Source organism: Zingiber officinale, chromosome 9B (assembly GCF_018446385.1).
Source record: "Zingiber officinale cultivar Zhangliang chromosome 9B, Zo_v1.1, whole genome shotgun sequence".
Lineage (NCBI taxonomy): Eukaryota > Viridiplantae > Streptophyta > Magnoliopsida > Zingiberales > Zingiberaceae > Zingiber > Zingiber officinale.
This window is the reverse complement of record NC_056003.1, coordinates 114,716,003-114,739,388: the sequence shown is the minus strand read 5'-3', so window position 1 is coordinate 114,739,388 and position 23,386 is coordinate 114,716,003. Positions and strand designations below refer to the sequence as shown.

General features: G+C 34.1%; 1 protein-coding gene across 2 annotated transcripts; it reads left to right on the top strand.

Moving 5' to 3' along the window:
- The first annotated feature begins 1,789 nt into the window (after nucleotides 1-1,789).
- Nucleotides 1,790-22,720, top strand: LOC122023974 (probable galacturonosyltransferase 7). 2 transcript variants are annotated; one of them, XR_006123270.1, is made up of 11 exons: nucleotides 1,790-2,135; nucleotides 2,415-2,443; nucleotides 2,535-2,594; nucleotides 2,723-2,779; nucleotides 8,373-8,502; nucleotides 8,595-8,647; nucleotides 8,917-9,212; nucleotides 20,275-20,632; nucleotides 20,726-21,271; nucleotides 21,440-22,003; nucleotides 22,521-22,720. XR_006123270.1 is itself a non-coding variant. In XM_042582442.1 (10 exons), exons 1-10 carry the CDS (start codon nucleotides 1,979-1,981, stop codon nucleotides 21,719-21,721), a joined length of 1,968 nt encoding a protein of 655 aa, XP_042438376.1. In that variant the 5' UTR covers nucleotides 1,790-1,978; the 3' UTR covers nucleotides 21,722-22,315. The 2 variants fall into 2 exon arrangements, 1 of the variants encoding a protein (XP_042438376.1); XM_042582442.1 differs by lacking the exon at nucleotides 22,521-22,720 and having other exon boundaries at nucleotides 21,440-22,315.
- Nucleotides 22,721-23,386: the final 666 nt, after the last annotated feature.

The following is a 23,386-nucleotide window of genomic DNA, read 5'->3' as shown; positions in this document are numbered from 1 at the left end:
CTTAGCACTAAATTTTTCCAATCTGACACCTTTTGTTTGCTAATTAAATTGTAAATAGTTTTTGACTAAATAAGTTATAATAAAAAAAAATACTTTATCTAATCATTTTGAATATATTATTCATTTCTGATCATGTTTTTCTTTAAATCATATCCTCTGTCCCAAGATTCACGTGTTCCCGCGTCTTCTCCATGATCAGATCATCATGACATCCTCATGATGTACACTGTATCCTTGAAATATAATCTAACCTGTCTAATCGACGAGGGGACACGAGAATCTTATGACAGAGGATCTGATCTTGATTTTCTCCATTTGACAATTTTTGAATGTAATGAATTATAGAAACATATCTATAATTTTCATTATTTAGAAAAGAGATATTAATTTTTCTTATTAGACTTTTTCAATTAACAAATTTCTTAAATTTATATTTATATTTTTCTATTTTACTGGATCGTATACATTTTGAGTAATAATTTAATTAATATTATTAAAAGATTTCTTCAAGATTTATTAATTCATTTTTTTCTTTTTCCAAATTACTATTATCTATCTACGTTAATATTAAAATTTGATAAATTAGAATTCTGATCATTAGAAAGTTCTTGGTAATTTTTTATCCTAAAGTGTTATCTTTTAGTAGTGAAAATTCAATTAGTTTTTATTTAAATTTTTAATTATTTTATTTTCTAAGTTTTGATTTTTAATATTAATAATAAATCTATCAAGTGCACATTTTTGAAATTAAATAGATTTATTTTTCATACTTTTTTATATCTACAATTATAATTTTATAACTATATATTTATATTTTTCTATTTTACTGGATCGTATATATTTTAAGTAATAGTTTAATTAATATTATTAAATTTTTTTTTCAAGATTTATTAATTCATCTTTTTCTTTTTCTAAATTATTATTATCTTTCTTCATACATTAATATTAAAATTTGATAAATTAGATTTATGATCATCAGAAAGTTTTTGATAACATAAAGGATTATCTTTTAGTGAAAATTCAATTAGTTTATATTTAAAAGTTTAATTATATTATTTTCTAAATTTTGATTTTTAATATTATCCCGTGCACATTTTGAAATTAAATAGATCTATTTTTCATACTTTTTTATATCTACAATTATAATTTTTAGCCTGACATAGTTATATTCAAATAATAATAAAAAAGAATATATTTACCAAAATAAAATTGCTTAAAATTAAAGGAATAGTAAAATCTAATTTATGCTATGTAATTTCAATTTGATGATATTGGGAAGTTCGATTATTATAATTATAATAAAAAATAAATAAATATTAATTTTTATTTCAATTAATTAAAATGAGCACCTAAATGATTAATTGATCCAAATTTAAAAAAAACAATATAAGAAATTATTCTCCAAAGAACAATTATCAAATTTTGTTATGAATCATGCTAACTTAAATAGTATGATTAATAAAAATCTAGAGTTTCCAATTCAGATGAGCAAATGTAGTCGACCACGGAAGTCAAGAAAGGGACGTAGATCAAATGGATCAGAACAATTATTTTAATTATATCAAAATTTAAATTTATGATAATAATACCTTGTGTGTAATATTATATATTTGAAATTCAAATATTACATATATTTTTTAAAATTTAAATATTAATATCTTTATATTATTCGATTCATTCGGTTCATTGGCTTGCACCCTAGCTGCGAGTCTTGCGACCCTGGCATTTTTAACCCACGTGGCAGGACATGATGATTATATTTCGTCCTCACTTATCTGCATCGCGGCCCGCATCTTAACAGAAACCAAAATAACAATTGTTGACGGAGATCGGGATGGTGCGAGATGACGAAAGTGAGAGATTCACTCTTTGATTCTATTGCACTCACATCCCTGATCAGAGTCGCCGGAGAGCGGCGGACTCAACCTTCATAGTGGGGACGAGAAGACGAGGGAGAGGGTGGCGGAGGTGAAGCGATATGAAAGGGTACGGCTCCGGTGGAGTGTCTGCCGCCGCGCAGCATGTGGCGAAGCGGAGGTGGAAAGGGCAGGTGGCGGCCGTGTTCGCACTGTTCGTATTCTCGCTGCTCGTCCCCCTCGCTTTTCTCCTCGGCCTCCACAATAGCTTCCCTTCCGGTGCGTCACCCCGCGAGATCCTTTCTATTAAAACCCTAATTGTTCCATTCAGATGTCGTGCGTCCCCTCCGCCCCCTGTAGCGCGCTGCGGAACGCGGATTTTTGCCGCTGGGCCCTTGATTCGAAAGAAGCTTGTGGCGCTGGAGAGATCCGTAATTGGGTTGTGGGACCGTGACGTTGATTGTTCTCGTGTTCTTTATATATATATATTTAATTTCATTGTGTTGTTTCTGGGTTTGAATGCGACGTTTTTTATTCCTCATCTGTCATCTTCTGCAGGATACATGGCGGATGATCGCTCCCAGCAGGTAAGGATCGTAATCTGCTATGCTTTGTTTTGACTGGGATTGTGTATATTGACTCGTTGTTTCGATCATTTTCTTTCTCATTCATGTCCAGGAAAGTAGCTTTGAGACTTACCGCAACGTTGATCGTGGACGAGAGCGGTTTCCCTCGGAGGTTCTAGTTTCTACTTCGTCTTAAGTAGACTACGATTCATTTTTCTGTCTCTTCCATCCTAGTTGGTATTCTGTATCTTTCTTCTTACTTTTCAACTAATATAATTCCATGATGGGTGAATGTGACAGGGTGATCAGCAGAAACTTCCTAACCACAAGGACAAGTTTGCACCGGTCTTACCGAAGGTTTCTCTTAGATTCTTTTTCAAGTTTTTAAATCGTGGGGTCCTTATTCATTATTTATTAAATATTCTTTAGATTGTTAGATGAAGGGTCTGTTTCCTTGAATGATAAATCGAAAAGATAGATTTGGACAAATTGAGCTTCGATCATCTTTCTGTTGTTTTTTCTTTTGTTTTGACGGATGAAGGGGGATTATGGATATTTGAAGAGATGATTATGAGCATCTATCCAACATAAGTCATCCATTTAAAACCTATTGGATCAATAAAAAGTCATCCATTCCCTCTATACGTCCTTCAAGAAAACAACTCAAAGCATAATTTCATTTTTATCCCTCCCCTTCCCTTTTCCTCTTTCTTTCATATCTATCTTTTTAATTTACCATCCTTTCAAGAAACAAGTGGCTGATGATTTTGTTATTTATGCTTAAAGAAGTTGTATTCATTTCAGGTTTCCACAATTTCTTTTCAGTTGTTTAGTTCTTCTTTGTAAAGAGGTACTGCCCACTGACACACAAGAACAACAATGCTTCAGTTTTGGTCACTACCCTTTTTCAGTCATTAAACTTAATCTAACTTATGCTCTTTATATTTGTCATCTGAACAAAGGGATGCTTTTGAAGATAAAGGATGAAATTAGGAATATCCTTTTGGAAATTCCAAATTAACCTTAATCCAACTGCTCAAGTGGATTGCTTGGGCCAAATATTATAACCTATTCTGTTCTATTTGAATGATATAAAAACAATATTTCTTTTTCTAACGTTGGATTATAAGGTAAAAAAAATTCTGATTTTGTTTTTCTCTTTGCAACTGGAAATAAAAATGTTGTATGCAATAGATGATGGAATAGCTTTTTCTCTTTATAGCACCCTCAAATGCATCAAACCCTTCATTTTTCTTTCTAATAAATCTAGTTGGCATCCTTTTAGCCCGTGGAGTAATGGATATTTATCTGTATGTTATAGCCTATGCCTCCGTGATTTAATTATAAGTTCCATAATAGGCATCCTATTGCTATCATTAACTGTAAGCCTAGTTAAGAAAGAGTTTCCATCATCCAGTAAGCATGGAGATTATTTCTTCACCTTGTTATTAGTTACTTTCATATCTTTTTAATTGTAAAATCAAGTTCCCCAATGTTTGTTCAATCTTCACTACCTTGCTGTTATGACCTACGATGTTGATGAAAAGTCTGTTTGTTTTATGGTAATTGTTTTTTCACTGGTAAGGAAGAAGATAGTGATTAGATTTTTCATAAAGGCCTTTAGAAATTTGTGCTCTTTTTGTATGCTAATACGTTGTCATTCTGAAAATGATTAAATCTAAAGTTGACCAATATCCTTTTTGAATCTCGCTTTCTTTTCTCTTGTTGTGTTTGTCTTTGTCTTCAGACGACTGGATTTTGCTTCATGAAATTTTCATATATAAAATCTGAAAATCTCCTCTGACAGATCCATTATTGTTTCTGTTGATTGTATTGTTAAGAGTCTATGACATTGTTTTGTGTTCACCAACGCTGCTATATTTTTAGAGCAATATTTTAATGTCTTATTTCAGTTTTTTTTTTTCCCTTTAGCTATGCCTTATCTTTGTTCATCCTCTTAAGGTTCATATTCTTTTATGAAATGAATTTTTATTTTTAAATCTTTTGGGATATTATACCGCATCTGCATCTAACCTTAGTCAATTGAATTAAGTTCCTAAGACTATGGGATGCAGGTTCCATAGTTTCTGGATACTTGTTTCAACTATTAGACATTCGGGACAGAATTTATCAGTAGGTATAAATATGGAATCCAGAATTCCAGCTTGAGGATCTTTAATCTGCTTGGAATTTTGAAGTTAGTGCACCATCCTAATTTTTAATTGTGGACTGGTTTTTTTTTATTCGACTTGAAATATATCCTGATTGTTCCATCTTCAGTATTGAAAAATCAGTGTAATTGATGTTCCAGTTGTCTAACAATTGGAAATCCAGAGGCCAGGTCTGAAATCTCCATCAATCTTAAGTTTTGAAACTAGGTTGTTGGGGACTAGATCAGTTCCACTAATATTCTTTTCATTCTATTATACAACATTACTTATAGCACATTTCAACTAATTTCTGGAACACATTAACTTAATTTATATTGCATACTGGTTCTTTCACTTTAATAGGTACTATATATTCTTGTTAGCTGGTCATCCTACTGTTGTGATTGATATTAAATATAAGGATCCTTCAGTCATGAACTAGTTTTTACAACAGATATTCTTTTTAGCTGGTCTTCCTACTGTTGTGATTGATTTTAAATATAAGGACCCTTTGGTCATGAACTATTTTACAACAGAGTACAAATGCTTAATTGATAACAATGGAATTGGATCATTGGAGTTGCGTGACTTTAGGACTGTCTTGGGTACAACATACTTGATCTGATGAGCGTAATTTTCTTATTCCCTAGCCACTTGGTGGTCGGCTACGAGATCAGATCCTCTGTCCCAAGATTCCCGTGTCCCCGTGTCCCCTCACGGATCAGACGGGCTAGATCATATCTTTGCACATCACGAGGATGTCATTCCCGTCCGATCGGCGAGGGGACACGAAAATCTTGGGATGATCTGATTTGTAAGCTGAGCTCGTGATTTCTTCCCTTCCCATAACTTAAGACGAGCCGTGAGGGGCGCATGGGTGAGCATAGTCACATTTTGCTATAATTGTTACTACAACTATGATATAATTTTCTTACAAAACATCTCTCAAATATTTTTGATAATTTATCGCTTTATATTCAGCTAAGGATATCCACCTAATTTAATATGCTTGCATATTCTACAAACTAATCTAAGAGAGAACACCTTATTTTACCTAATTGTGGCAAAAAGAAGAAGCATATAGTTTGGAACTTATGATAAGTTAGTTTTATGGTAAATAACTGAAAATGGCGAGTAATATTTATTAGATTCCTGATGCTTGAGAAAATGTAAACTTAGATAATATAAATGCATAAAAGATGAAAAACCAAATTTTTTTGTTGATGATAATACAATTAAGGAAAGATGAATTTTTTTTTAGAAACTACTTAATGAGCTCTCCATAGTAAAGTTGGATTTAGAGACTGAAAAATGATATAGGTATATGGAGGGATTAAAACCTCGAGCCGAGCTGAGCTCTTTGTCCGGCTGGAGAAAGTATTTTTGTGCTTGTATCATTGTCAGAGGTGTGTTGGAGGAGGAGAAGAGGGCCTTGGTGTCAGGGGAAGAGGAAGAAGAGTAGGAGCTAATATTGGTGTGAGTGGGTGTGTTGAAGGAGAAGAGGGCCTTGGTGTCAGGGGAAGAGGACGAAGAGTAGGAGCTAATATTGGTGTTAGCGGGTGTGTTGGAGAAGGGGCGCTAGTGTTGGAGGAAGAGGAAGAAGAATAAGAGCCGATTTTTGTGTCATAGATGTGCTAAAGGAGAAGGGGGTACTAGTGTTGAAGGAAGAGAAAGAAGAGTATAAGACGAGGAAAGTTACCTAGAGTGGAGGAGCATCATGCGAGTTAGTGCTGGAGGATAAAATTAGGGTTACGAAGATTCTTAACCTACTCTTCTTGAAAGAAGACAAAGGAGCTAGAGTGTCAGGAGAAGATGCAAGTTTTGATGCAAAGGAGCAACAAAGAAGATGGAGCAAGATCGCACACGAAATCTAAGGAGATGCGAAACAAAATTTGCATGTAGACGAGATTGACACGATTATTTATTCGAAGGAGCCACATTGAGGATTTCACATGTGTTGATTGACAGGTGGAATAAAAATTTCACTCATTCCAACTGGCACAATTTGAGATTTTAAACAGTCAGTCAATTTGCGGAGCTGAATGACAGCATATAGGTAAAATGAAAATAAAAATGATCGAAAGTAGTATTCTATTATAAGATCAAGATATCATTTCCCTAGGACTCTAGAAAGAGATATAGAATAAGAGATGAAACAAATATCTTGAAAAATCAATTTAGTTTCATATATTGAAGTTCATCATAGATCTTGCTTATTTAATAACACAACCAACTTACATGAATTGTTAGAGAAGAAATGAAGATTTTGTATTATATTGATGTGATAAAGGATTTCTACGTTGTTGCAGTTATTGTGTCTAATTTACTGAGAATGTGACAAGTGATTTTCTTATTGGTTTACATCAATTTAAGTCTATCTTTTGAATATAGATGTACTCTCCAATCATAATCAAGATAAACCTCATTTGCAAACAATTATGCTAATTCATGAGTGGAAATACATTAAATTTGAAGTTTGAATTGTGGGAAAACAGACTTCATAAACTAAATGCTTCAAGGGAATTAGAACTAAAATTGGATATGCGAAATGTAGTTTTGTTTAAGTTTTAAGTTTTGTAACTTTGGTTTTGTGCCCGGCTATTAGTCCCTGTTCAAAATGAGAGGTGATGCTAGTCATGTGTTTATGTTGATTCCTAACAACATAAATTACAACAATTGAAGTAGGGAGTCCTATGCTAGATCTCAATAAAACTAAAGCAAGAAGTTCAGCCTCGCCATGCATCGGTGTAATTGTTCCAATAGAGCCTCATATGGTTGTACTTGCATCTCATCTCTACTGAGAGTAGTAGTTGTATCCTTCAAAGGAGCCTCGTATGTCATGTCTCACCTTAGTAATTTGTAGTTGTTGTCCTTAACTACTCACTGTGATAACAGACAAAATAATTTTATGGATCGTGCTTCCAGTAATAAGAAAAGAATCAAGGCATAGTTAAACTAGATGGATATAACATTCCTATTATACTTTTAAATATCATGATCTATTATGTAACATTAAAGATATGTTGAAGACAGTATATAAAGATTAGATTGTTGAAACAATGGAAAGCTTATGAGAATGTTAAACTGAATTTGAGGCACCATTATTAGAAGGATAAACTCAAAAAACATTAATATGTAATGATAATTAGTAATAAAAGATGGTATACGCATGCTCAAGAGCTATGAATTTTATATATTGATGTTGGACAATTAAAGTGGGAGTTGCAAGGGGAAGTGAGGAATAAAAAAACCCTTTAGATATCCTCATGAAAAATGATTTTTTTTATTTGATATTTTTTCTAATATATCCTTAATATAGGCCAATGACGTGATAATATCCATATAAATTTCAAATAGTTGGGACAAACATGCTTGACTTGAGTTGGTTAATATATTCCTTTGCAATGTTTTTTACCATGATATTTATTCCTATCAAGTGCAATTTGATTGATTCTCCCCTTTGATATTTAGGGGAGTTGCAAACAGGTGATTTGTTTTTATGAATTAACCTGAGGAAGAGTGGAGGTGAATGAATGAGACATTGTTGGCAACTTAAACTTGGTAGTTGCACTGGTTAGGGAATTTAGGAATAATAATGTCAAAAGTGTATTTTTTTTCTCTCTCTCATTAGTGTAACAGTTAGTTTTCTTGCAATTTATTAACACTCTTTAAGGATCCTTGTTCATATATTGGCTGAGATGGTTTTCATTGTGAAGTTAATTTGAGCTTTTGCCAATTGTTTTTCTATGAGTGGCTTATTGACAGACATACTAAAGGGTAGTTTTAATTGCATATACTAGGGTGTTGATAGTGTGCCTCCTGAGGAATTGAACAAGAGAATCAACAAAACTGTCAGCCCACTGTCCACATTAGAATCCAAGAATGATAGGTCTCAGGCTACTGCAAAGGACAACAAATCCAAGACAAAAGGTCTGTATTGATGTTTATATGCGGATTATTATTTCACACATCTGGACATCCATATCCTCTGTACCATAGAGATCTTTATTATTGATTTGCAGGTCTTGTTGATAGTAGTGGTCCTTTAAGAAAGCCTCCATCTTCCAGTGCTAAAGTAATAGTTCTTAACACTTTAAAAAATTTCATATTATTATTGATATTGTTGTTTTCTATCCACCAAATTGTCTACTTTAATATTCTTGTTGCATGTAGTAAATCAGTATGACAATTACTATGTTCTCCTTGATCTAACTGTGTTAAATTCAACTATGTTGCATGCTTTAACAAACAGCTATGTTGCATACTTTAACAAACAAGTTCAGCATTTTACCTGGTGCTTTTATTTCCACTGTTCTTGCATGACCTATTTTTTGTATTTTCCAGACTGGTGTAGAAGATAGAAAGCAGAACCCTGACAGAGGTTTTAGTGCTTATGAGACTGACATATCCTGTGAGCATGAATTTGGAAGCTATTGCCTTTGGTCCAGGAAACATAGAGAAGTTATGAAAGATTCTATTGTGAAGAGACTCAAGGATCAGTTATTTGTGGCAAGAGCTTATTACCCAAGCATTGCAAAAATTCAGGGAAAGGAAACCCTTGCTCGGGAACTGAAAATGAATATTCAAGATCATGAGCGAATGCTTAGTGAAGCAGTTTCTGATCCTGATCTACCACCACTGTAAGTACTTTCATGTGATATTTGGAACCTATGAATATTTTCATTTGATGATAAAATGAATCAGCGCAGCATTACTCTGGTACTAATTGATGCAATATTAAAATCCATCCAATCACATAGATAATTGGAATGAAGCTGATGAGTCAAAAGGGATAACTATCTCAATAAGGGAAAAAGAACCACATACAAAGAATCAAAAAGGAATATCCTATTAATCAAAACTGAATATTATATACAATAAATATAAAAGTACCACTAATTGCAAAACATAATAATCCTAATAAACTCTTATCAAATTGAAAGATACTTGTTAAACTATTACCAAACTAAAAGCTATTTCTACCAAATAATAAGTGACCAAACTTTTGGACACCTAAAAGAGGGCATTGGTCAAAATCAACTACAAATTCAAATTAACATTGATTTACCAAAATCAGTTACAAACTCAAAATCAAGTTAATATTGATTCCTTGTTTGCATTGTTCTCCCCAATGAAAAAAACTTGTTCTAGGTGAATTAATGACATCTTTTTTTCTGGGTCATCTTTGTCAAGCACTAGGAACAATTAATTAACGCTATTAAACAATGTTTCTCTGTTATTTTCCTTTTTTTAGACATCCCATTCATCAAGTAATAAATTGATGCATTTTATTCTTCCTTTTAAATTGTGATTTCATTTCCTTCCCTTTGGCCACCTTTTCCAATGAATGAGAAAATGCTCCAATTTAGCATGGGGGTGAAGACGATGTCCATCTCAGCATAATAGTCACTAGACATGGAAGTGATATCGTCAAGTGTGAATCCATAGAAATAGAATATGTGACAAAGTAAATATACGAAGATTGATGCTCGAATTTTTCATAGTAAATTAACCTTTCCTTTCAATTTGAAAATTGAACTAATACGTAAATAGGTCTATAAGATAACAAGCATTATTATTAATTTTTCACATTCTGGTCAAATAAATTAGACATAAAGGATATGAATGCTTCTAAAAATGTTAAGAGAACATTTAAATTCATGAATGAATGCAACATGAAAATTTACCATATCATTAGACTCTTTGTAATAATGAACAATACAATTTTGTTCCTAATATCAACAAATATTTTCCAATATGCAAAATGGAGCTCTCAGTTTGGTAGATAGAAGCAAATAAGAAAACTTAGTAGGACGATGAACATGAAAGTTGTAATTATGAAAGAAACATGCCAATGAAAATCTTAATTAATTTGCTAATTTTAAAATTTGAGTTAGGCATTCTTAATTCAAGATGTTCATTTCGTTCAATTTTCTCATGTCTTTTCTTGGAAACATTGAACAATTTATACTTTGTAAACCCAAGTCTAGGTCAAGGTTCTCTCTAAAGGGTAAGTCAACAGGAGGTTCTTGGATCATAGGAGTTTATCTAAGATGCTTTATCTTTAGGGAGCTCTTCTACAATGTCATCTAAGAACCATCTTAGAGTCGAGTCAAACTCGAGGTCTTTTAGAGCTTAATTCTTATTTTAACTAAAATTTTAATAATTGAGTGAATTAGATGCTTTAGATATTGCATTGAGTTTGGTTTACTTATTGTGCTTATATACTTATTAGACATTCATTTCTTAAAATTCGGAAGACATTTTTCCTTCAATTTCTTCTCATTTGTGTGGATATGTGATGTCGTCTTATCTCTCTAACAGATTCAGCAAGTATGAATTTGACAAATTGTACTTAATATCTACTAAAATTATGGTAGGTCCGTTCTACTTTTAATGAATCTAAGCTTGTTTTCCATGGATAATGGGGTTTATGTATCTCATCTCTCATGTATTTTATGGTAGTTATGGTGTCTTCTCTTATCATGCCAATTCTAAGGACTGATGCTTATAAAGTAATGAGACAAATTAATGATGAAAAAAAACATCCTATGATTATTAAAGATTTGACTAAGGTGGAAATAAGAGATGCATATGATTTCTTTTGATGATTGACAATTAAATTAAATAGCAAACTATGATGGTATTTTGTATTATATGAATGCATGGTGCCATATCGAAAAAAATAGCAAACTATGATATCTTGTAGCAAAGTTACGATGAAAATATATTCTATGATGATTAATGACAAACTAAGGTGGAAATAATAGATGCATATGATTTCTTTTGACGATTGATGGTTGAATTAAATAGCAAACTATGATGGTATTTTGTATTTTATGAATGCATGATGCCATATAGAAATTGTGAGAAATTTTAATTAAATATAAGAAATTTAAATTCATTAAAAAAATATACAAAAGTAATTTTCGTAGAGAAAATGTGATTTTACCAGATTGTACAAAACTAATTCTGATGTTGAAGTTGCCATGAGGTGGAGTCTGATTGATGATGGCCCGTAGTGTTCAATTTTCTAATGAATTCAGTAATGTTGGATTAGATCTGTGCATTGGACCAGATCAAAGCCTTGGATTAGATTCAAACTCCACCATCCCTTCTTTCCGCTTTTTCCTTTTCCACAGAAGAACCCCTTTTCTGGCTCCTTTCTCAAGAGCTATAGTCATTCTTTTTTTCTTGCTATAGAAGCCACTGGTTACTGCAAAACAGATTGCTTTCTTTGTTTGACCTTTTTTTAGAAAAGGGACTAAGCTGTAAATTTACAGATTAGTGGATTAATCTGTAAAAACTTGAATCTGATCAAATTTACTGGTTGCATTGGGTCTCATTGTGGCTGCAGGCTTTGAGGTCATGTGCATGCTATGTGGAGTGGTTAGCACGCTGGCTGTCAGTGATCAAGGCCATGTGATGCAGCAAATTGTGCTGGAGCACACAATGACAGGCTGGAGAGGGCAGATGATGTTGGCGTCACAACAACGACGCCTCATGGCTGCAATCGAGTGGCATAGGTTAGGCGTGGACAACAATGTTGTCCATTAAAGTGGATCAGTCAGTAGGATCTGAAAGGTAAGACAAGATTGGTCTCGACTAGTAGGGTGTATGGTAGCAGAAAGTAGGTGGCGTGATAGGCATCTTGTTTGACCAGGAGGATTGAATGCTCAAGAAGCAAGTTTGAGGAAGATCTTGACTCGAAGGTTTAAGCCATGATTTAGGATTGATAGCTTGGAAGGAGCTTGCTGGTGGCCTGCAATTACATGGAGTTAGAAGAATCAAAAAGGCAACTAGTGGAGGTTGGTAGCGATTGGTGACTAGCCACTGCAGCTGGACGCACTGGACGCACATGGAATCAAAGGCACAGTGACGGAAAAGATGTAGGCAAGTGAGGATAATGCAAATGAAGGGGATGTGTACCAGATGGAAGATGGCATAAATGCAGATAGTGGCGAGCGGATGGATATGTGATGAGCAGATGGATATGATTTAGGGGAAGGGAAGGCAAATATCAAAAATTGAACTAGAAACTGAATTTTGATACTTGATGCAATCATGAAACACAATACCACTCTATTACCAATTGATGCACTACCAAAATCGAACCCTTAAACCATATAGAATTAGGATGAACATGACGAAGTTAAGTGCTATATATCTCACAAAGAGAGAAGAAATCTCACTTTTTTTTTATCTCACATAGTGAATGGAAGGGGAATGTCTTGTTAGAAAAAAACTATGGCAAAAATCAAAAGGGCGCCCCTATGTTGATTTATTATCAAAAGGGCGCCTCACCCTTGTAAAATGACATATCTGTCCTCTACTATAAAGTAACAGCTTATTTTCATTATTATCTTTCTCTTATTTTTTGCAGGCGCCATAACTAAACTTTGAAAGTTCATAACTTTTGACTCAGGTTGAATTACGGGATGCACAATATATTAAATCGAAACTCGTTTAGCTATCTACAACTTGTTATGGGGTGGAATCATAACGGCTAGGTTTCAGGCTAAAAAAAAACATCGTTTAAATTCTTTTTGGAGGTTCCAAACAATTTTAGTTTTAAAATTTGTTTTTCCATGTTGTAGCAGCTACGGAACCGTAGCTGCTACAACTATGTGACAACTCAGTTGTAGCAGCTACGAGTTCATTGTTGCTACAACATGCCAATTTAGGCAAGGAAAAAATAGAAGAGAGAGAATTATGGGAATAAGCTGTTACTTTACATGGTGAACAATTGTGTCATTTTATGGGGTAGGACGCCCTATTGATAATAAATTAACATAGGGCGCTCCTTTGATTATTCATTAAAAAAGCGGTGCCTTCTTGATTTTTGCTCAAAAAAAATTGAATATACAGATCCACAAGACTTTCGAACCCAATACTAATTAAACTAGGAAAGAAATACCATCAATTAGGAAACATAATAAGCCCAATTAACTCTTGATTTTCTATTTACATCATAAAAATCAAAAATGATATGGACATTGATTAGAGTATACCTACAAAGACATGCACATTACTTAGCATACCCAAAAATGACCTAATGTTAAAATCAACAAAGACGCACATTGTTTAAAAGATATCCAACAAAGATGTGTGAATGGTTAACCCTCTTAATGGAGTGCGAAGTCAACTATGAATTTTAATGGGGATAGAAGAAGATCAAATCTTAGGGCTCATAGCTATAAGAATTTGGATTACCCTATAGCCTTATGTGAATTCAGTGACATCGAGAAGTTCGAATGGTTGAATTGACAATGCCACAAACAAAAATCTATCAGGTTATTTCACCAATCTTTCTTTCTCTTTCAATCTTCATCTTTACATAATCTTCTTTTTTGAGTATTGAAGGTAGAAGCTTCCTTTAAAACTTGTTTATTCTTTTAGGAACTTTATAGGGATGGACTTTACAAAAAGATATTTTGTAGGAATGGGCTTTAAAAAAGAGTCTTCCATCATGAGGAATAATCTGATGAAAGTATAGCAAATATACCTGAGTGAGCTGCCTGCTTTAAGCCACCGAATTCAAGGAATACGATTCTTTGTTGTGGATTGCCTATTTGTTAACATTATAGTTAGGTATTTATGAACTGCTTTTTATGTTTTAAACTAGGGAAAATTTTCAATCCGTATATCACATTTGGAATACGATTCATGAGGATTAATGGGGAATGACAAGCAAATGAAAGCAGTAGTGCCAAACAGATAATGAGTTGGCAACACGGATCGTTAGATGTTTCAACTCATTTTCTTTCTTTTTAAAAGGAACAACTCAATCAGGTGATAGTCACCATCCAAAGTAACTCTTTTGAATAGTTACCTTTAGGATAATCTTCTAAATTCTCAATGTGTTTCTTAAAAAAATTTCTGTTATTGCTCTTTAGGGGTTTTCAAAACCCCATTTTTATGTTATTTAACAAAAATTTCCAGCAAATATTAGTATGATAGTTTAGATTTCATCTAATTATGATTTAAATCTCAAATTACTCAACTAAGCCGCTAAGGGCCTAAGGGGTGTTACATCCTTTTCTTTTATATTCTCAATAGCATCTTCTTTGTGTTCCAATGCTACTTAGCATTAGCAGATATAGTTTTTTTTAGCAAGTATACAAAATGCTATTTGATACACATAATTTTTCACCAGCTTAAAATTTCAGCTTTTACAAAATTTATCATTTGCTCCAAATTTATGAGTTAAATTGTGCACCATAAGATAATTTAAATATGCAAAGGCTCAATTTGCCCATCTTAGCTAAGCTATTTGCAAACAACTCAACACAAACTTTCCTCAAGCGAGAAACATGCTTGAATTTCTTCTATTTTCTGTTCAAAAATTAAGTAGTCATAAAACCAACAAAAAAAATCCAAATAATCGTTGAAAAAATCAAGCTAGGGGTGCAAGGGCATCCTTAGGGTTAACAATCCCATGAAAAACAAACACTAAAGAAGAATTTAACTTAACCAAAAGAGAGAATATTCGCTACTTGATAAGTTGCTGCTGCAATTTTGTCATTTTCAGCTGCCAAAGCATAATTTAGGGCTGGCTACATGAAAAAGATTAAGAAGAAGATCGGGTAAGAAGTCAAGGAAAAACACTCGCCAACTTGGAAACACACACTTATGCCCAAATGCCCAAGTAGGAGGAGGTGGGATGACTAAAAATTGGAGGTAGTGGAACCAAATGCCCAAGTTGGCTAGCAGCTTGAGCTAGGGATGGAGAAGAAACTCGTTAGACATAGGAGAGGAGCTCGAGGGATTGAAGTTGATTGGCCAAATTGGAGATAAGCTGTAGGGGTGGAGATGCCTATGAGAGTCACATAAGGAATTCAGGCATAGCTCCTCTAAACTTCTTCCCTTTGAATCAAATCAAAATTAATGTTAGTTTAACCTTGGTTCGATCATAACTCAACCAATCAGACTCCAAATTGGGCCAACTTTGAATCATATAAAAGCTGGCTCAAAATCCTAATGAACCGAACATGAGCTCAAAATTCCATCGATAGATCCAACATTAATAACTTTAAATTTCAAAACAGTCTTAAAATTCCCTAGATAAATCCAGATAAATATCATTTAAATGTAAGTAAAAATTATTAAATATGCTAAAATCCAGATTATAACAATATTTATGATGTGGTTTAATTTTGACATAGTCCCTCAATTGTGAGACCCATTTCCCCTTTTCATCATGATCATATAAGGATGCTCGGCAGTAACAATATGCTGAAGGTGATGTGGAGGTTGGATAATTTTAGGTGGCAAGCAATGTTGATTTTGTAGAGGCAAGGTTGGATGGGTGGATGAAGTAACTATGAGAGAGTAGCAAGGGGATCTTTGTGTTAACGAGGACAAGGACCAAGGCCACATGGTCCTAATGAGGACCAAAGGGTGGAGGAGGGAATGAGACAATGAGAAGAGATTTACATAAAGCAATATTTCAAGTGATAATGAGGAATCTTGGATTTGATGAGAGTAGAGAGGCCAGGAATGAGACGATCCTGGAGGCAAAGGAAGTTGAAGTTGGAGTAGAGGAAGAGTGACAAGGAAGTTGCAATACATAGAGAAACAATGAGGGAGGAAGTTAAAGGATGTTGAGGAAGAGAGAGGAAGTCGATAGTGGAATAGAGAGGAGGTGAAAATTTGATATCCTTTTTTTTTGTTTTTGGTTCATTTCTGTTAACTCCGCCCATGACGAACCAGTCATAGCCGGTCCCAAGTCCGGATAAAGAATGAGGGTTATGTTAGATTGTTCTCCAGTCTTAAAACTATGATAAATGTTTAATGAATTGATCCATTAAACTATTGTGCTAATGTTAGGTTATTCCCCGGAAGGAACACGTTACAGGGTCTGACTGTAACGTCTCGGCAAGGACTGTTACGTCTATAGAACTGGGGTATAATGCTAAATATATAAGAGTTCGCATTGCAGGGTCACTGTAACGTATCGGCAAGGATTGCTATATCTCTATGAGAACTTGCGTGTAGTGTTAAATAGGCAAGAGTTCTCACACCATAAGTTGGATAAGAATAAATATGATAAGAAAACTAATAATCTAAGATTTGGAATATGGAACATAGGAACCCTCACTGGTAAATCAATTAGAGGTAATAGATACAATGATTAAGAGAAGAATTAGTATTTTGTGTATACAAGAGACAAAATGGGTCGGTGAGAAGGCAAAGATGATAGAGAATTCGGGTTTTAAGTTATGGTATACAGGAAAGAGTAAAGCAAGAAATGAAGTGAGTATTGTTGTAGATAGTTCGTTAAAAGATGAAGTTGCAGGAATAGTTAGAAAAGGGGATAGAATTATAACCCTTAAGATAATAGTGGTGAAAGAAATTATGAACATAATTAGCGTATATGCACCGCAAGTAGGATTAGATGAAGCTACCAAATTAAGGTTTTGGGACGACTTAGATGAAGTATTATAAAATATTCTGTCAAATGAAATGATTTAATAGGAGGTGATCTAAATGAGCATGCCAAAGTGAAAAATGAGGAATATGAGAGGGTACATGGGGTTATGGGTTTGGAATGAGAAATGAAGAAGGGAAAACTATATTAGATTTTACGATAGCATATGACCATATATTAACTAATACATTAACACTTAGTCACGTTCAAAAGTGGGAATAATAAATCACAAATTGACTTTCTTATGGTTAGGAAGAAGGATAGAAAGATTTGTAAAAATTGCAAGTTATCCCTATAGAAAGCTTAACTACCTAACATAGGTTTGTAGTGCTAGATATACACCTCAAACATAATATCAATAGAAAGAAATATATACGATTTCTAGAATTAAGTGGTGGAAGTTAAAAAATAGGAAGCAAAATATATTTAAAGAGAAGGTAGAAGTATAAGTATTAGGTGAAATATATGATGACTCTAATACGACATGGGATAAAATGATATTAAAGTTGAAAATAGTAGCTAAGAGTGTATTCGGTGAGTCAAAGGAATATGCACCACTAAATAAGGAATCTTGGTGGTGGAATGAGAAAGTATAAGAGAAAGTGAAGGAAAAATGAACAACTTATAAAGAATTATATATTTTTAAGAACGAGGAAAATTTTAAAAAATATGCAATAGCCAAGAAAGAGACTAAGAAAGTAGTGAATGAAGTAAAAAAATGAAACTTTTGAACGATTATATCAAAAATTAGATACAAAAGAAGGGGAAAGAGACATTTATAGAATAACTGAAGTGAGAGAAAGGAAGACAAGAGATCTTATCCAAATAAAATATATTAAAGATGAATGTAACATGGTATTAGTAAATGATGGAGAAATAAAAGAGCGGTGGAAGAGGTATTTTCATTAACTTTTTAATGAATATTTAGGTGACCAACTTACTTAGGTAATTTAACTAGGTTAAATGAGTATATAAATTTAAATTTTTTCATAGAATTCAAAATTTAGAAGTAGAATAAGGTTTAAATAGGATACACAATGAAAAAGCCGTTGGACTAGATGATATTCCAATTGAGGTATGGAAGTGTTTAGGGAAACAAGGCAGTGCATTACTTACAAAATTATTTAACATGATATTGAAAACGAAAAAAAATGTCTGATTAATGAAGGATAAGTACTATAGTTCCTTTATATAAGAATAAGAGAGACGTACAAAATTGTGCAAACTATAGGAGTTAAACTAATGAGTCATATCATGAAATTTTGGGAAAAAGTAATAGAAAAAAATTAAGGAAACCACAGTGACAAAAATTTAAGTTTGGTTCATGTTTGAAAGGTTGACAATAGAAGCTATGTATCTTCCTAGACAACTAATTGAAAATATCAAGAGTAAAAATAAGATCTACACATGATATTCATTGACTTAGAAAAAGTTTATGATAGAGTTTCTGTAGGATCAAAAGCAATGTAGATATCTCCATAATAACATGATAGTCCACTTTGTGCCTAAGCTCTCATGGTTTTATTTTTGGGCTCTACCCAAAAGGCCTCATACCAATGGAGATATCTTTCCCTTATAAATTTATGATCTTTCTCATGTATTTTTAATGTGGGGTTTTGTTTGCAACTCAACAATCCTCCCTTCAAACGAAGGACCATAGATTTCCCACATCTGATCCTCGACCCAGTAGGTCTTCTTACCACTCGGTTCACCCGACCTACTAGGACTTCCTTGCCTAGCCGTAACTAGGACTTCTTGCCTGGTGTCTGGTCCTCTTGTTTCGGACACGGGAGCCCTCACTTCCTTTGTTCGAGGTAATATTCTACTCACATGACTCAATTAAACCATAGCTCTTGTGCATAGTCGGCAGTTAGACCTTCTAGTAGTCCGAGCTCTGATATCAATTGTAGAACCAAAAGAATTTAGATATCTCCACAACACAAGCGGAGTAACTGAAGCATTTCCAATAAAAATAGGGTTACATCAAGGATCCGTTCTAAGTTTCTATCTTTTTAAACTAATTATAGACGAACTCACTACACACATTTAAGACACAGTGTCGTGGTGTATGCTGTTTGCAGATGATATTGTTTTAGTAGATGAAACATGTGAAGGAGTATATGCTAAACTAGAATCTTGCCGGAAAACACTAGAAAGGAAAGCTTTTAGGCTTGGTAGAATAAAGACAGAATATATGAAATTTAAGTTTAGCAATATTAGACATAATGAGACAATTGTTAAGACTGGAGATGATGGGTTGCTCGGAACCGAGAGCTTTAAATACTTAGTATCATTTTTGCAAAACAATGCAGGGATTGAGAGAGATATCTTACATAGAATACAAGCAGGATGGTTGAAATGGAGGAGAGCGTTGAATGTTTTATGTGACCGTAAAATACGTCTAAAACTTAAAGGAAAGTTCTACGAAACTGCAATTATACCTACTATGTTATATGGAGTTGAATGTTGGGCCCTGACTTGAGCATATAAGTAGAACATGAGAGTTGCAGAGATGAGGATGTGTGGACATACGAGGATGGACAGAATAAGAAATGAGAGGGGAGAGAGTCGGAGTTCATCTATTGAGGAAAAACTTCAAGAGACACGTTTAAGATGGTACGAGCATGTACTTAAACGATTAATAAATGTTCCAAGCGATATAAAATTGTGATAAACACACATATCAAACGAGGAAACGGAAGACCAAAAAAGACTTGGTTAGCAATAATAAAATATAATAAAATTTATTTAAGTAAAGATGATGATATAGTAGGAGATAGAGCTCAATGACGTAAAAGGATCCATATAGCCAACCCCTCCTAGTGGGATAAATCTTGGTAGTGGTTGTTGTTCATTTTTTGTTAAATTATACTGATAAGATTACTCAAATGACACACATATGAAAGCTTAAGGACGGAAAAAAAAAAGAAAAAAAAAGAACAAACAAAAATTAGGGCTCCAAATGAAATGGAGGCCAGTTCAACAAGTTTGCTCGTCTGAACACTAATCGGCAACCCTCTATTAACCCTCAGTGCATTTAGTTTAGGTATTACGAAAACCAAGATGAAAGTCAAACCCATATAATTTGAGGTTAAAACATTTATGTACAGTCTTGTTGACATGTTTTCTTGATTCCAATAGATTGCGTTGAAATTGAATATCCTTATTTTTGCTTTCATTAGATCAGTCTGTTGGAAATTTTATGAACATTTGCATTTCATTTCTTTCTTCTGTCATCTAAAGCCAGTAATCAAAGCTTTTTTTCTTTTAAGTGTGGGGAAGAAGATTAAGAACATGGACAATGTTATTGCAAAATCCAAGTCATGCCGTGTTGATTGTAATAATGTTGATAGAAAACTTAGACAGATACTTGATCTGACAGAAGATGAAGCTCATTTTCATATGAAACAAAGTGCATTTCTCTATCAGCTTGGTGTCCAGACCATGTCCAAAACTTTTCATTGCCTTCTAATGAGACTGACTGTAGAGTTCTTCAAATCTCCATCAGTAAATATGCAGCATTCTTCTGCTTATAAAATTGACAATTCAAACTATGTGCACTATGTTATCTTTTCAAGAAATGTACTAGCACTATCAGTTACTATCAACTCTACCACAATAAATTCTGAGGTATGAAATTCTAATCCTTGTGTTCCTTGTTTCTCTTTGATTTTTTTTTTCTTTTTTCTTTCATCACATTAGTGAACATTAATTATTTTACAGGAACCCAATAGCATGGTCTTCCACGTGCTGACTGATAAACAAAACTTTTACTCTATGAAACATTGGTTTGCCAGACACTCATATAGGGAAGTGACCATTCACATTCTGAACTTTGATGAGCTCAAGTCTAATCATTTTTCCAACATGGGTTTGGGAGAGCTTTCAATGCCGGAGGAGTTCCGTATCTCCAGTCACACTACTACACAACCATCCCCTTTGCAGATGAACACAGAATACCTGTCAGTATTCGGTCATTCCCATTTTCTTCTTCCTGACGTGTTTAAGAATTTAAAGAAAGTGATTCTTTTGGATGATGATGTGGTTGTTCAGAAAGACATTTCCTTTTTGTGGAATCTTAATATGGGTGGAAAAGTAATAGCTGCGACTGAATTCTGTGAAGTGAAATTGGGTCAGCTGAGATCTTACCTAGGTGCTACTGGGTATGACAATAATTCCTGTGCCTGGATGTCTGGTATAAACAAAATTGACTTGGAGAAATGGAGAGAACTAGATATTACTGGAGTTTATCAAAGTCTTGTCCATAAGGTAATTGCTAAGGATTAGATATTGGTTTAATTGAAATTTCAATATATAATTAAATAGTTTAATAATATTTATTTCTATGGATGACCAGATTTTGGTTTCAAGACCTACTAGTGGGGTTCTTAATTTCATTGTGTAATTATTATATCTATCTTTCATTGCATATGGCAGTTGAAACAGAAAAATGATGCACAATGGAGAGCTGCTGCACTTCCAGTGAATTTACTTGCTTTTCATGGTCACATATATACACTAGATAATACTTTAATCCAGCAAGGACTTGGCCATGATTATGGAGTCTCTGAAGAGACTGTACAGAATGTTGCAGCATTGCATTATAATGGAAACATGAAGCCTTGGCTCGATCTAGCAATTCCAAAGTACAAGAAATACTGGAAGAGCTACCTTACACGAGATGAGCGTTATATGGAGGAATGCAATGTTAATCCATAGTTTGAGATGCAAACTGGCAGTAGTAGAACTGAATCAGAGAGAAGGAAACAAGCATGGCTGCCTCTTTTTTTGCTGCAACTTGCAGCAAGACATCAGCAGATACTTCCAACTGTCAAGAGTCACCCCAATAAAAGTCAGAAAAGAAGTTTCTTTTATTGTTGATTCTTGAACACGCAGAAGTCATCCAGCAACACAAAGATTGTTTTTTCTTCAGATTCTTGACCTCAGAGAAATTTGTAGAGAAGATAGGCTCCAAGAGTTGGTATTGTACAATTGTTTCAGGTAAGTTCACAAATTGACTGTTATTATATCATTCATTCTTTAGTCTGAAGAGTAGTGGGTTGGCACTATAGTTGGATTGATGCCATCCTCGAAACAATGTAGATCCATTTTGGCCCTCCTATTATTTCTTCCTTCCCATGTTTCCATTGCCTTGTGCAATAAGGGTTGGCATCTCCCATTAGCAATTCTTTTTTCTCTAATGTTACACATGGAAATGCATTTATTCTTGACGAACTGGTGCCCAATTAACTTGGTAATCAGAAACGATTTTGTATTTAATTATACTAGCAATTACAAGCTTGCATTTTGATATGCTCCTGGTGTTCTGTGTTGAATTTGCTGGAAAGCCGTGCTGTATCAGCATTGATCAATCGCACAGGAAGAGATTAAATTAGATTTGTTGTGTGTAAGAGGGATGTTCTCCTTTGTTCTCTTCTCGGCAAATGCAGTTTTCATATTTCTTATTGTTTGCTCAATATGACCACTTTGAGTTACTTAGCTTACCACCTTCGCTCAGGCTCAGGAGACCAAGGTACAATGCTTTCTGGACACCTAAGTCGGAGACCATACAGCCGGAGTGCAGAATGTGCGCTTGCAATTTAGGATGTGCTTAATTGATCATCTGCTGATGCCATTTGTTGCTTTCTTTTTGCAATTGCACATGACCTGTGACATTTCTTTACAGGTGGGTATGTTTTACCTCATCATTTCTTGCAGGGTGGGTGTAACAGGTAGTATACGATGTCTCTGTCAAAGTTTGAAAGTGATGTTTTCAATAAACATGAGTTTTGATTCCTCTAACAAAATAGCACCTCGTCGTTTCAGCTAATCTTTACTTTTTCCATAACATTCCAATAATTGTTTCTCTTGAACATGTATCTTTCTCCATCACCTTTTTGGCATCTTAGTAGGTATTCTACTTGGTTTGGTATTCCAACCCTTATGCATAATTTATCATGTTATCAAATTACGCTATTACATGGAAAGATTGTTGTGTTATCTATAGGAAGATATCAACTATCAATTGGCTAAGCTGATAGTAATAGTTCGCATAGTCTTGTGTACCTGGGCTCTGAACAAAGTTGAGCACCCTATAACCACTCCATGGAATAGCTGCCATTTCCATCCTTTATTGAGATGCTGAATCATTGGAGAGCGCCTGGATAGGTTTATTCCCAACTCATGACAGAATGTGAGTTGCATCACTAGCATGCGTAAGGAACCTGCAGTAGCGCCCATAGGAAACATTTTCCCTTGTGATGATAAAACTTCGGCACTCGTTGGTTAATAGTAGTTCAAAGGTTGGGTGTCTTCATAGATCTTTTGTTGGAAAGGGATGCCTTTGGTGAAAAGACGACTGTTCACAATCTAAGGGAATGGCTA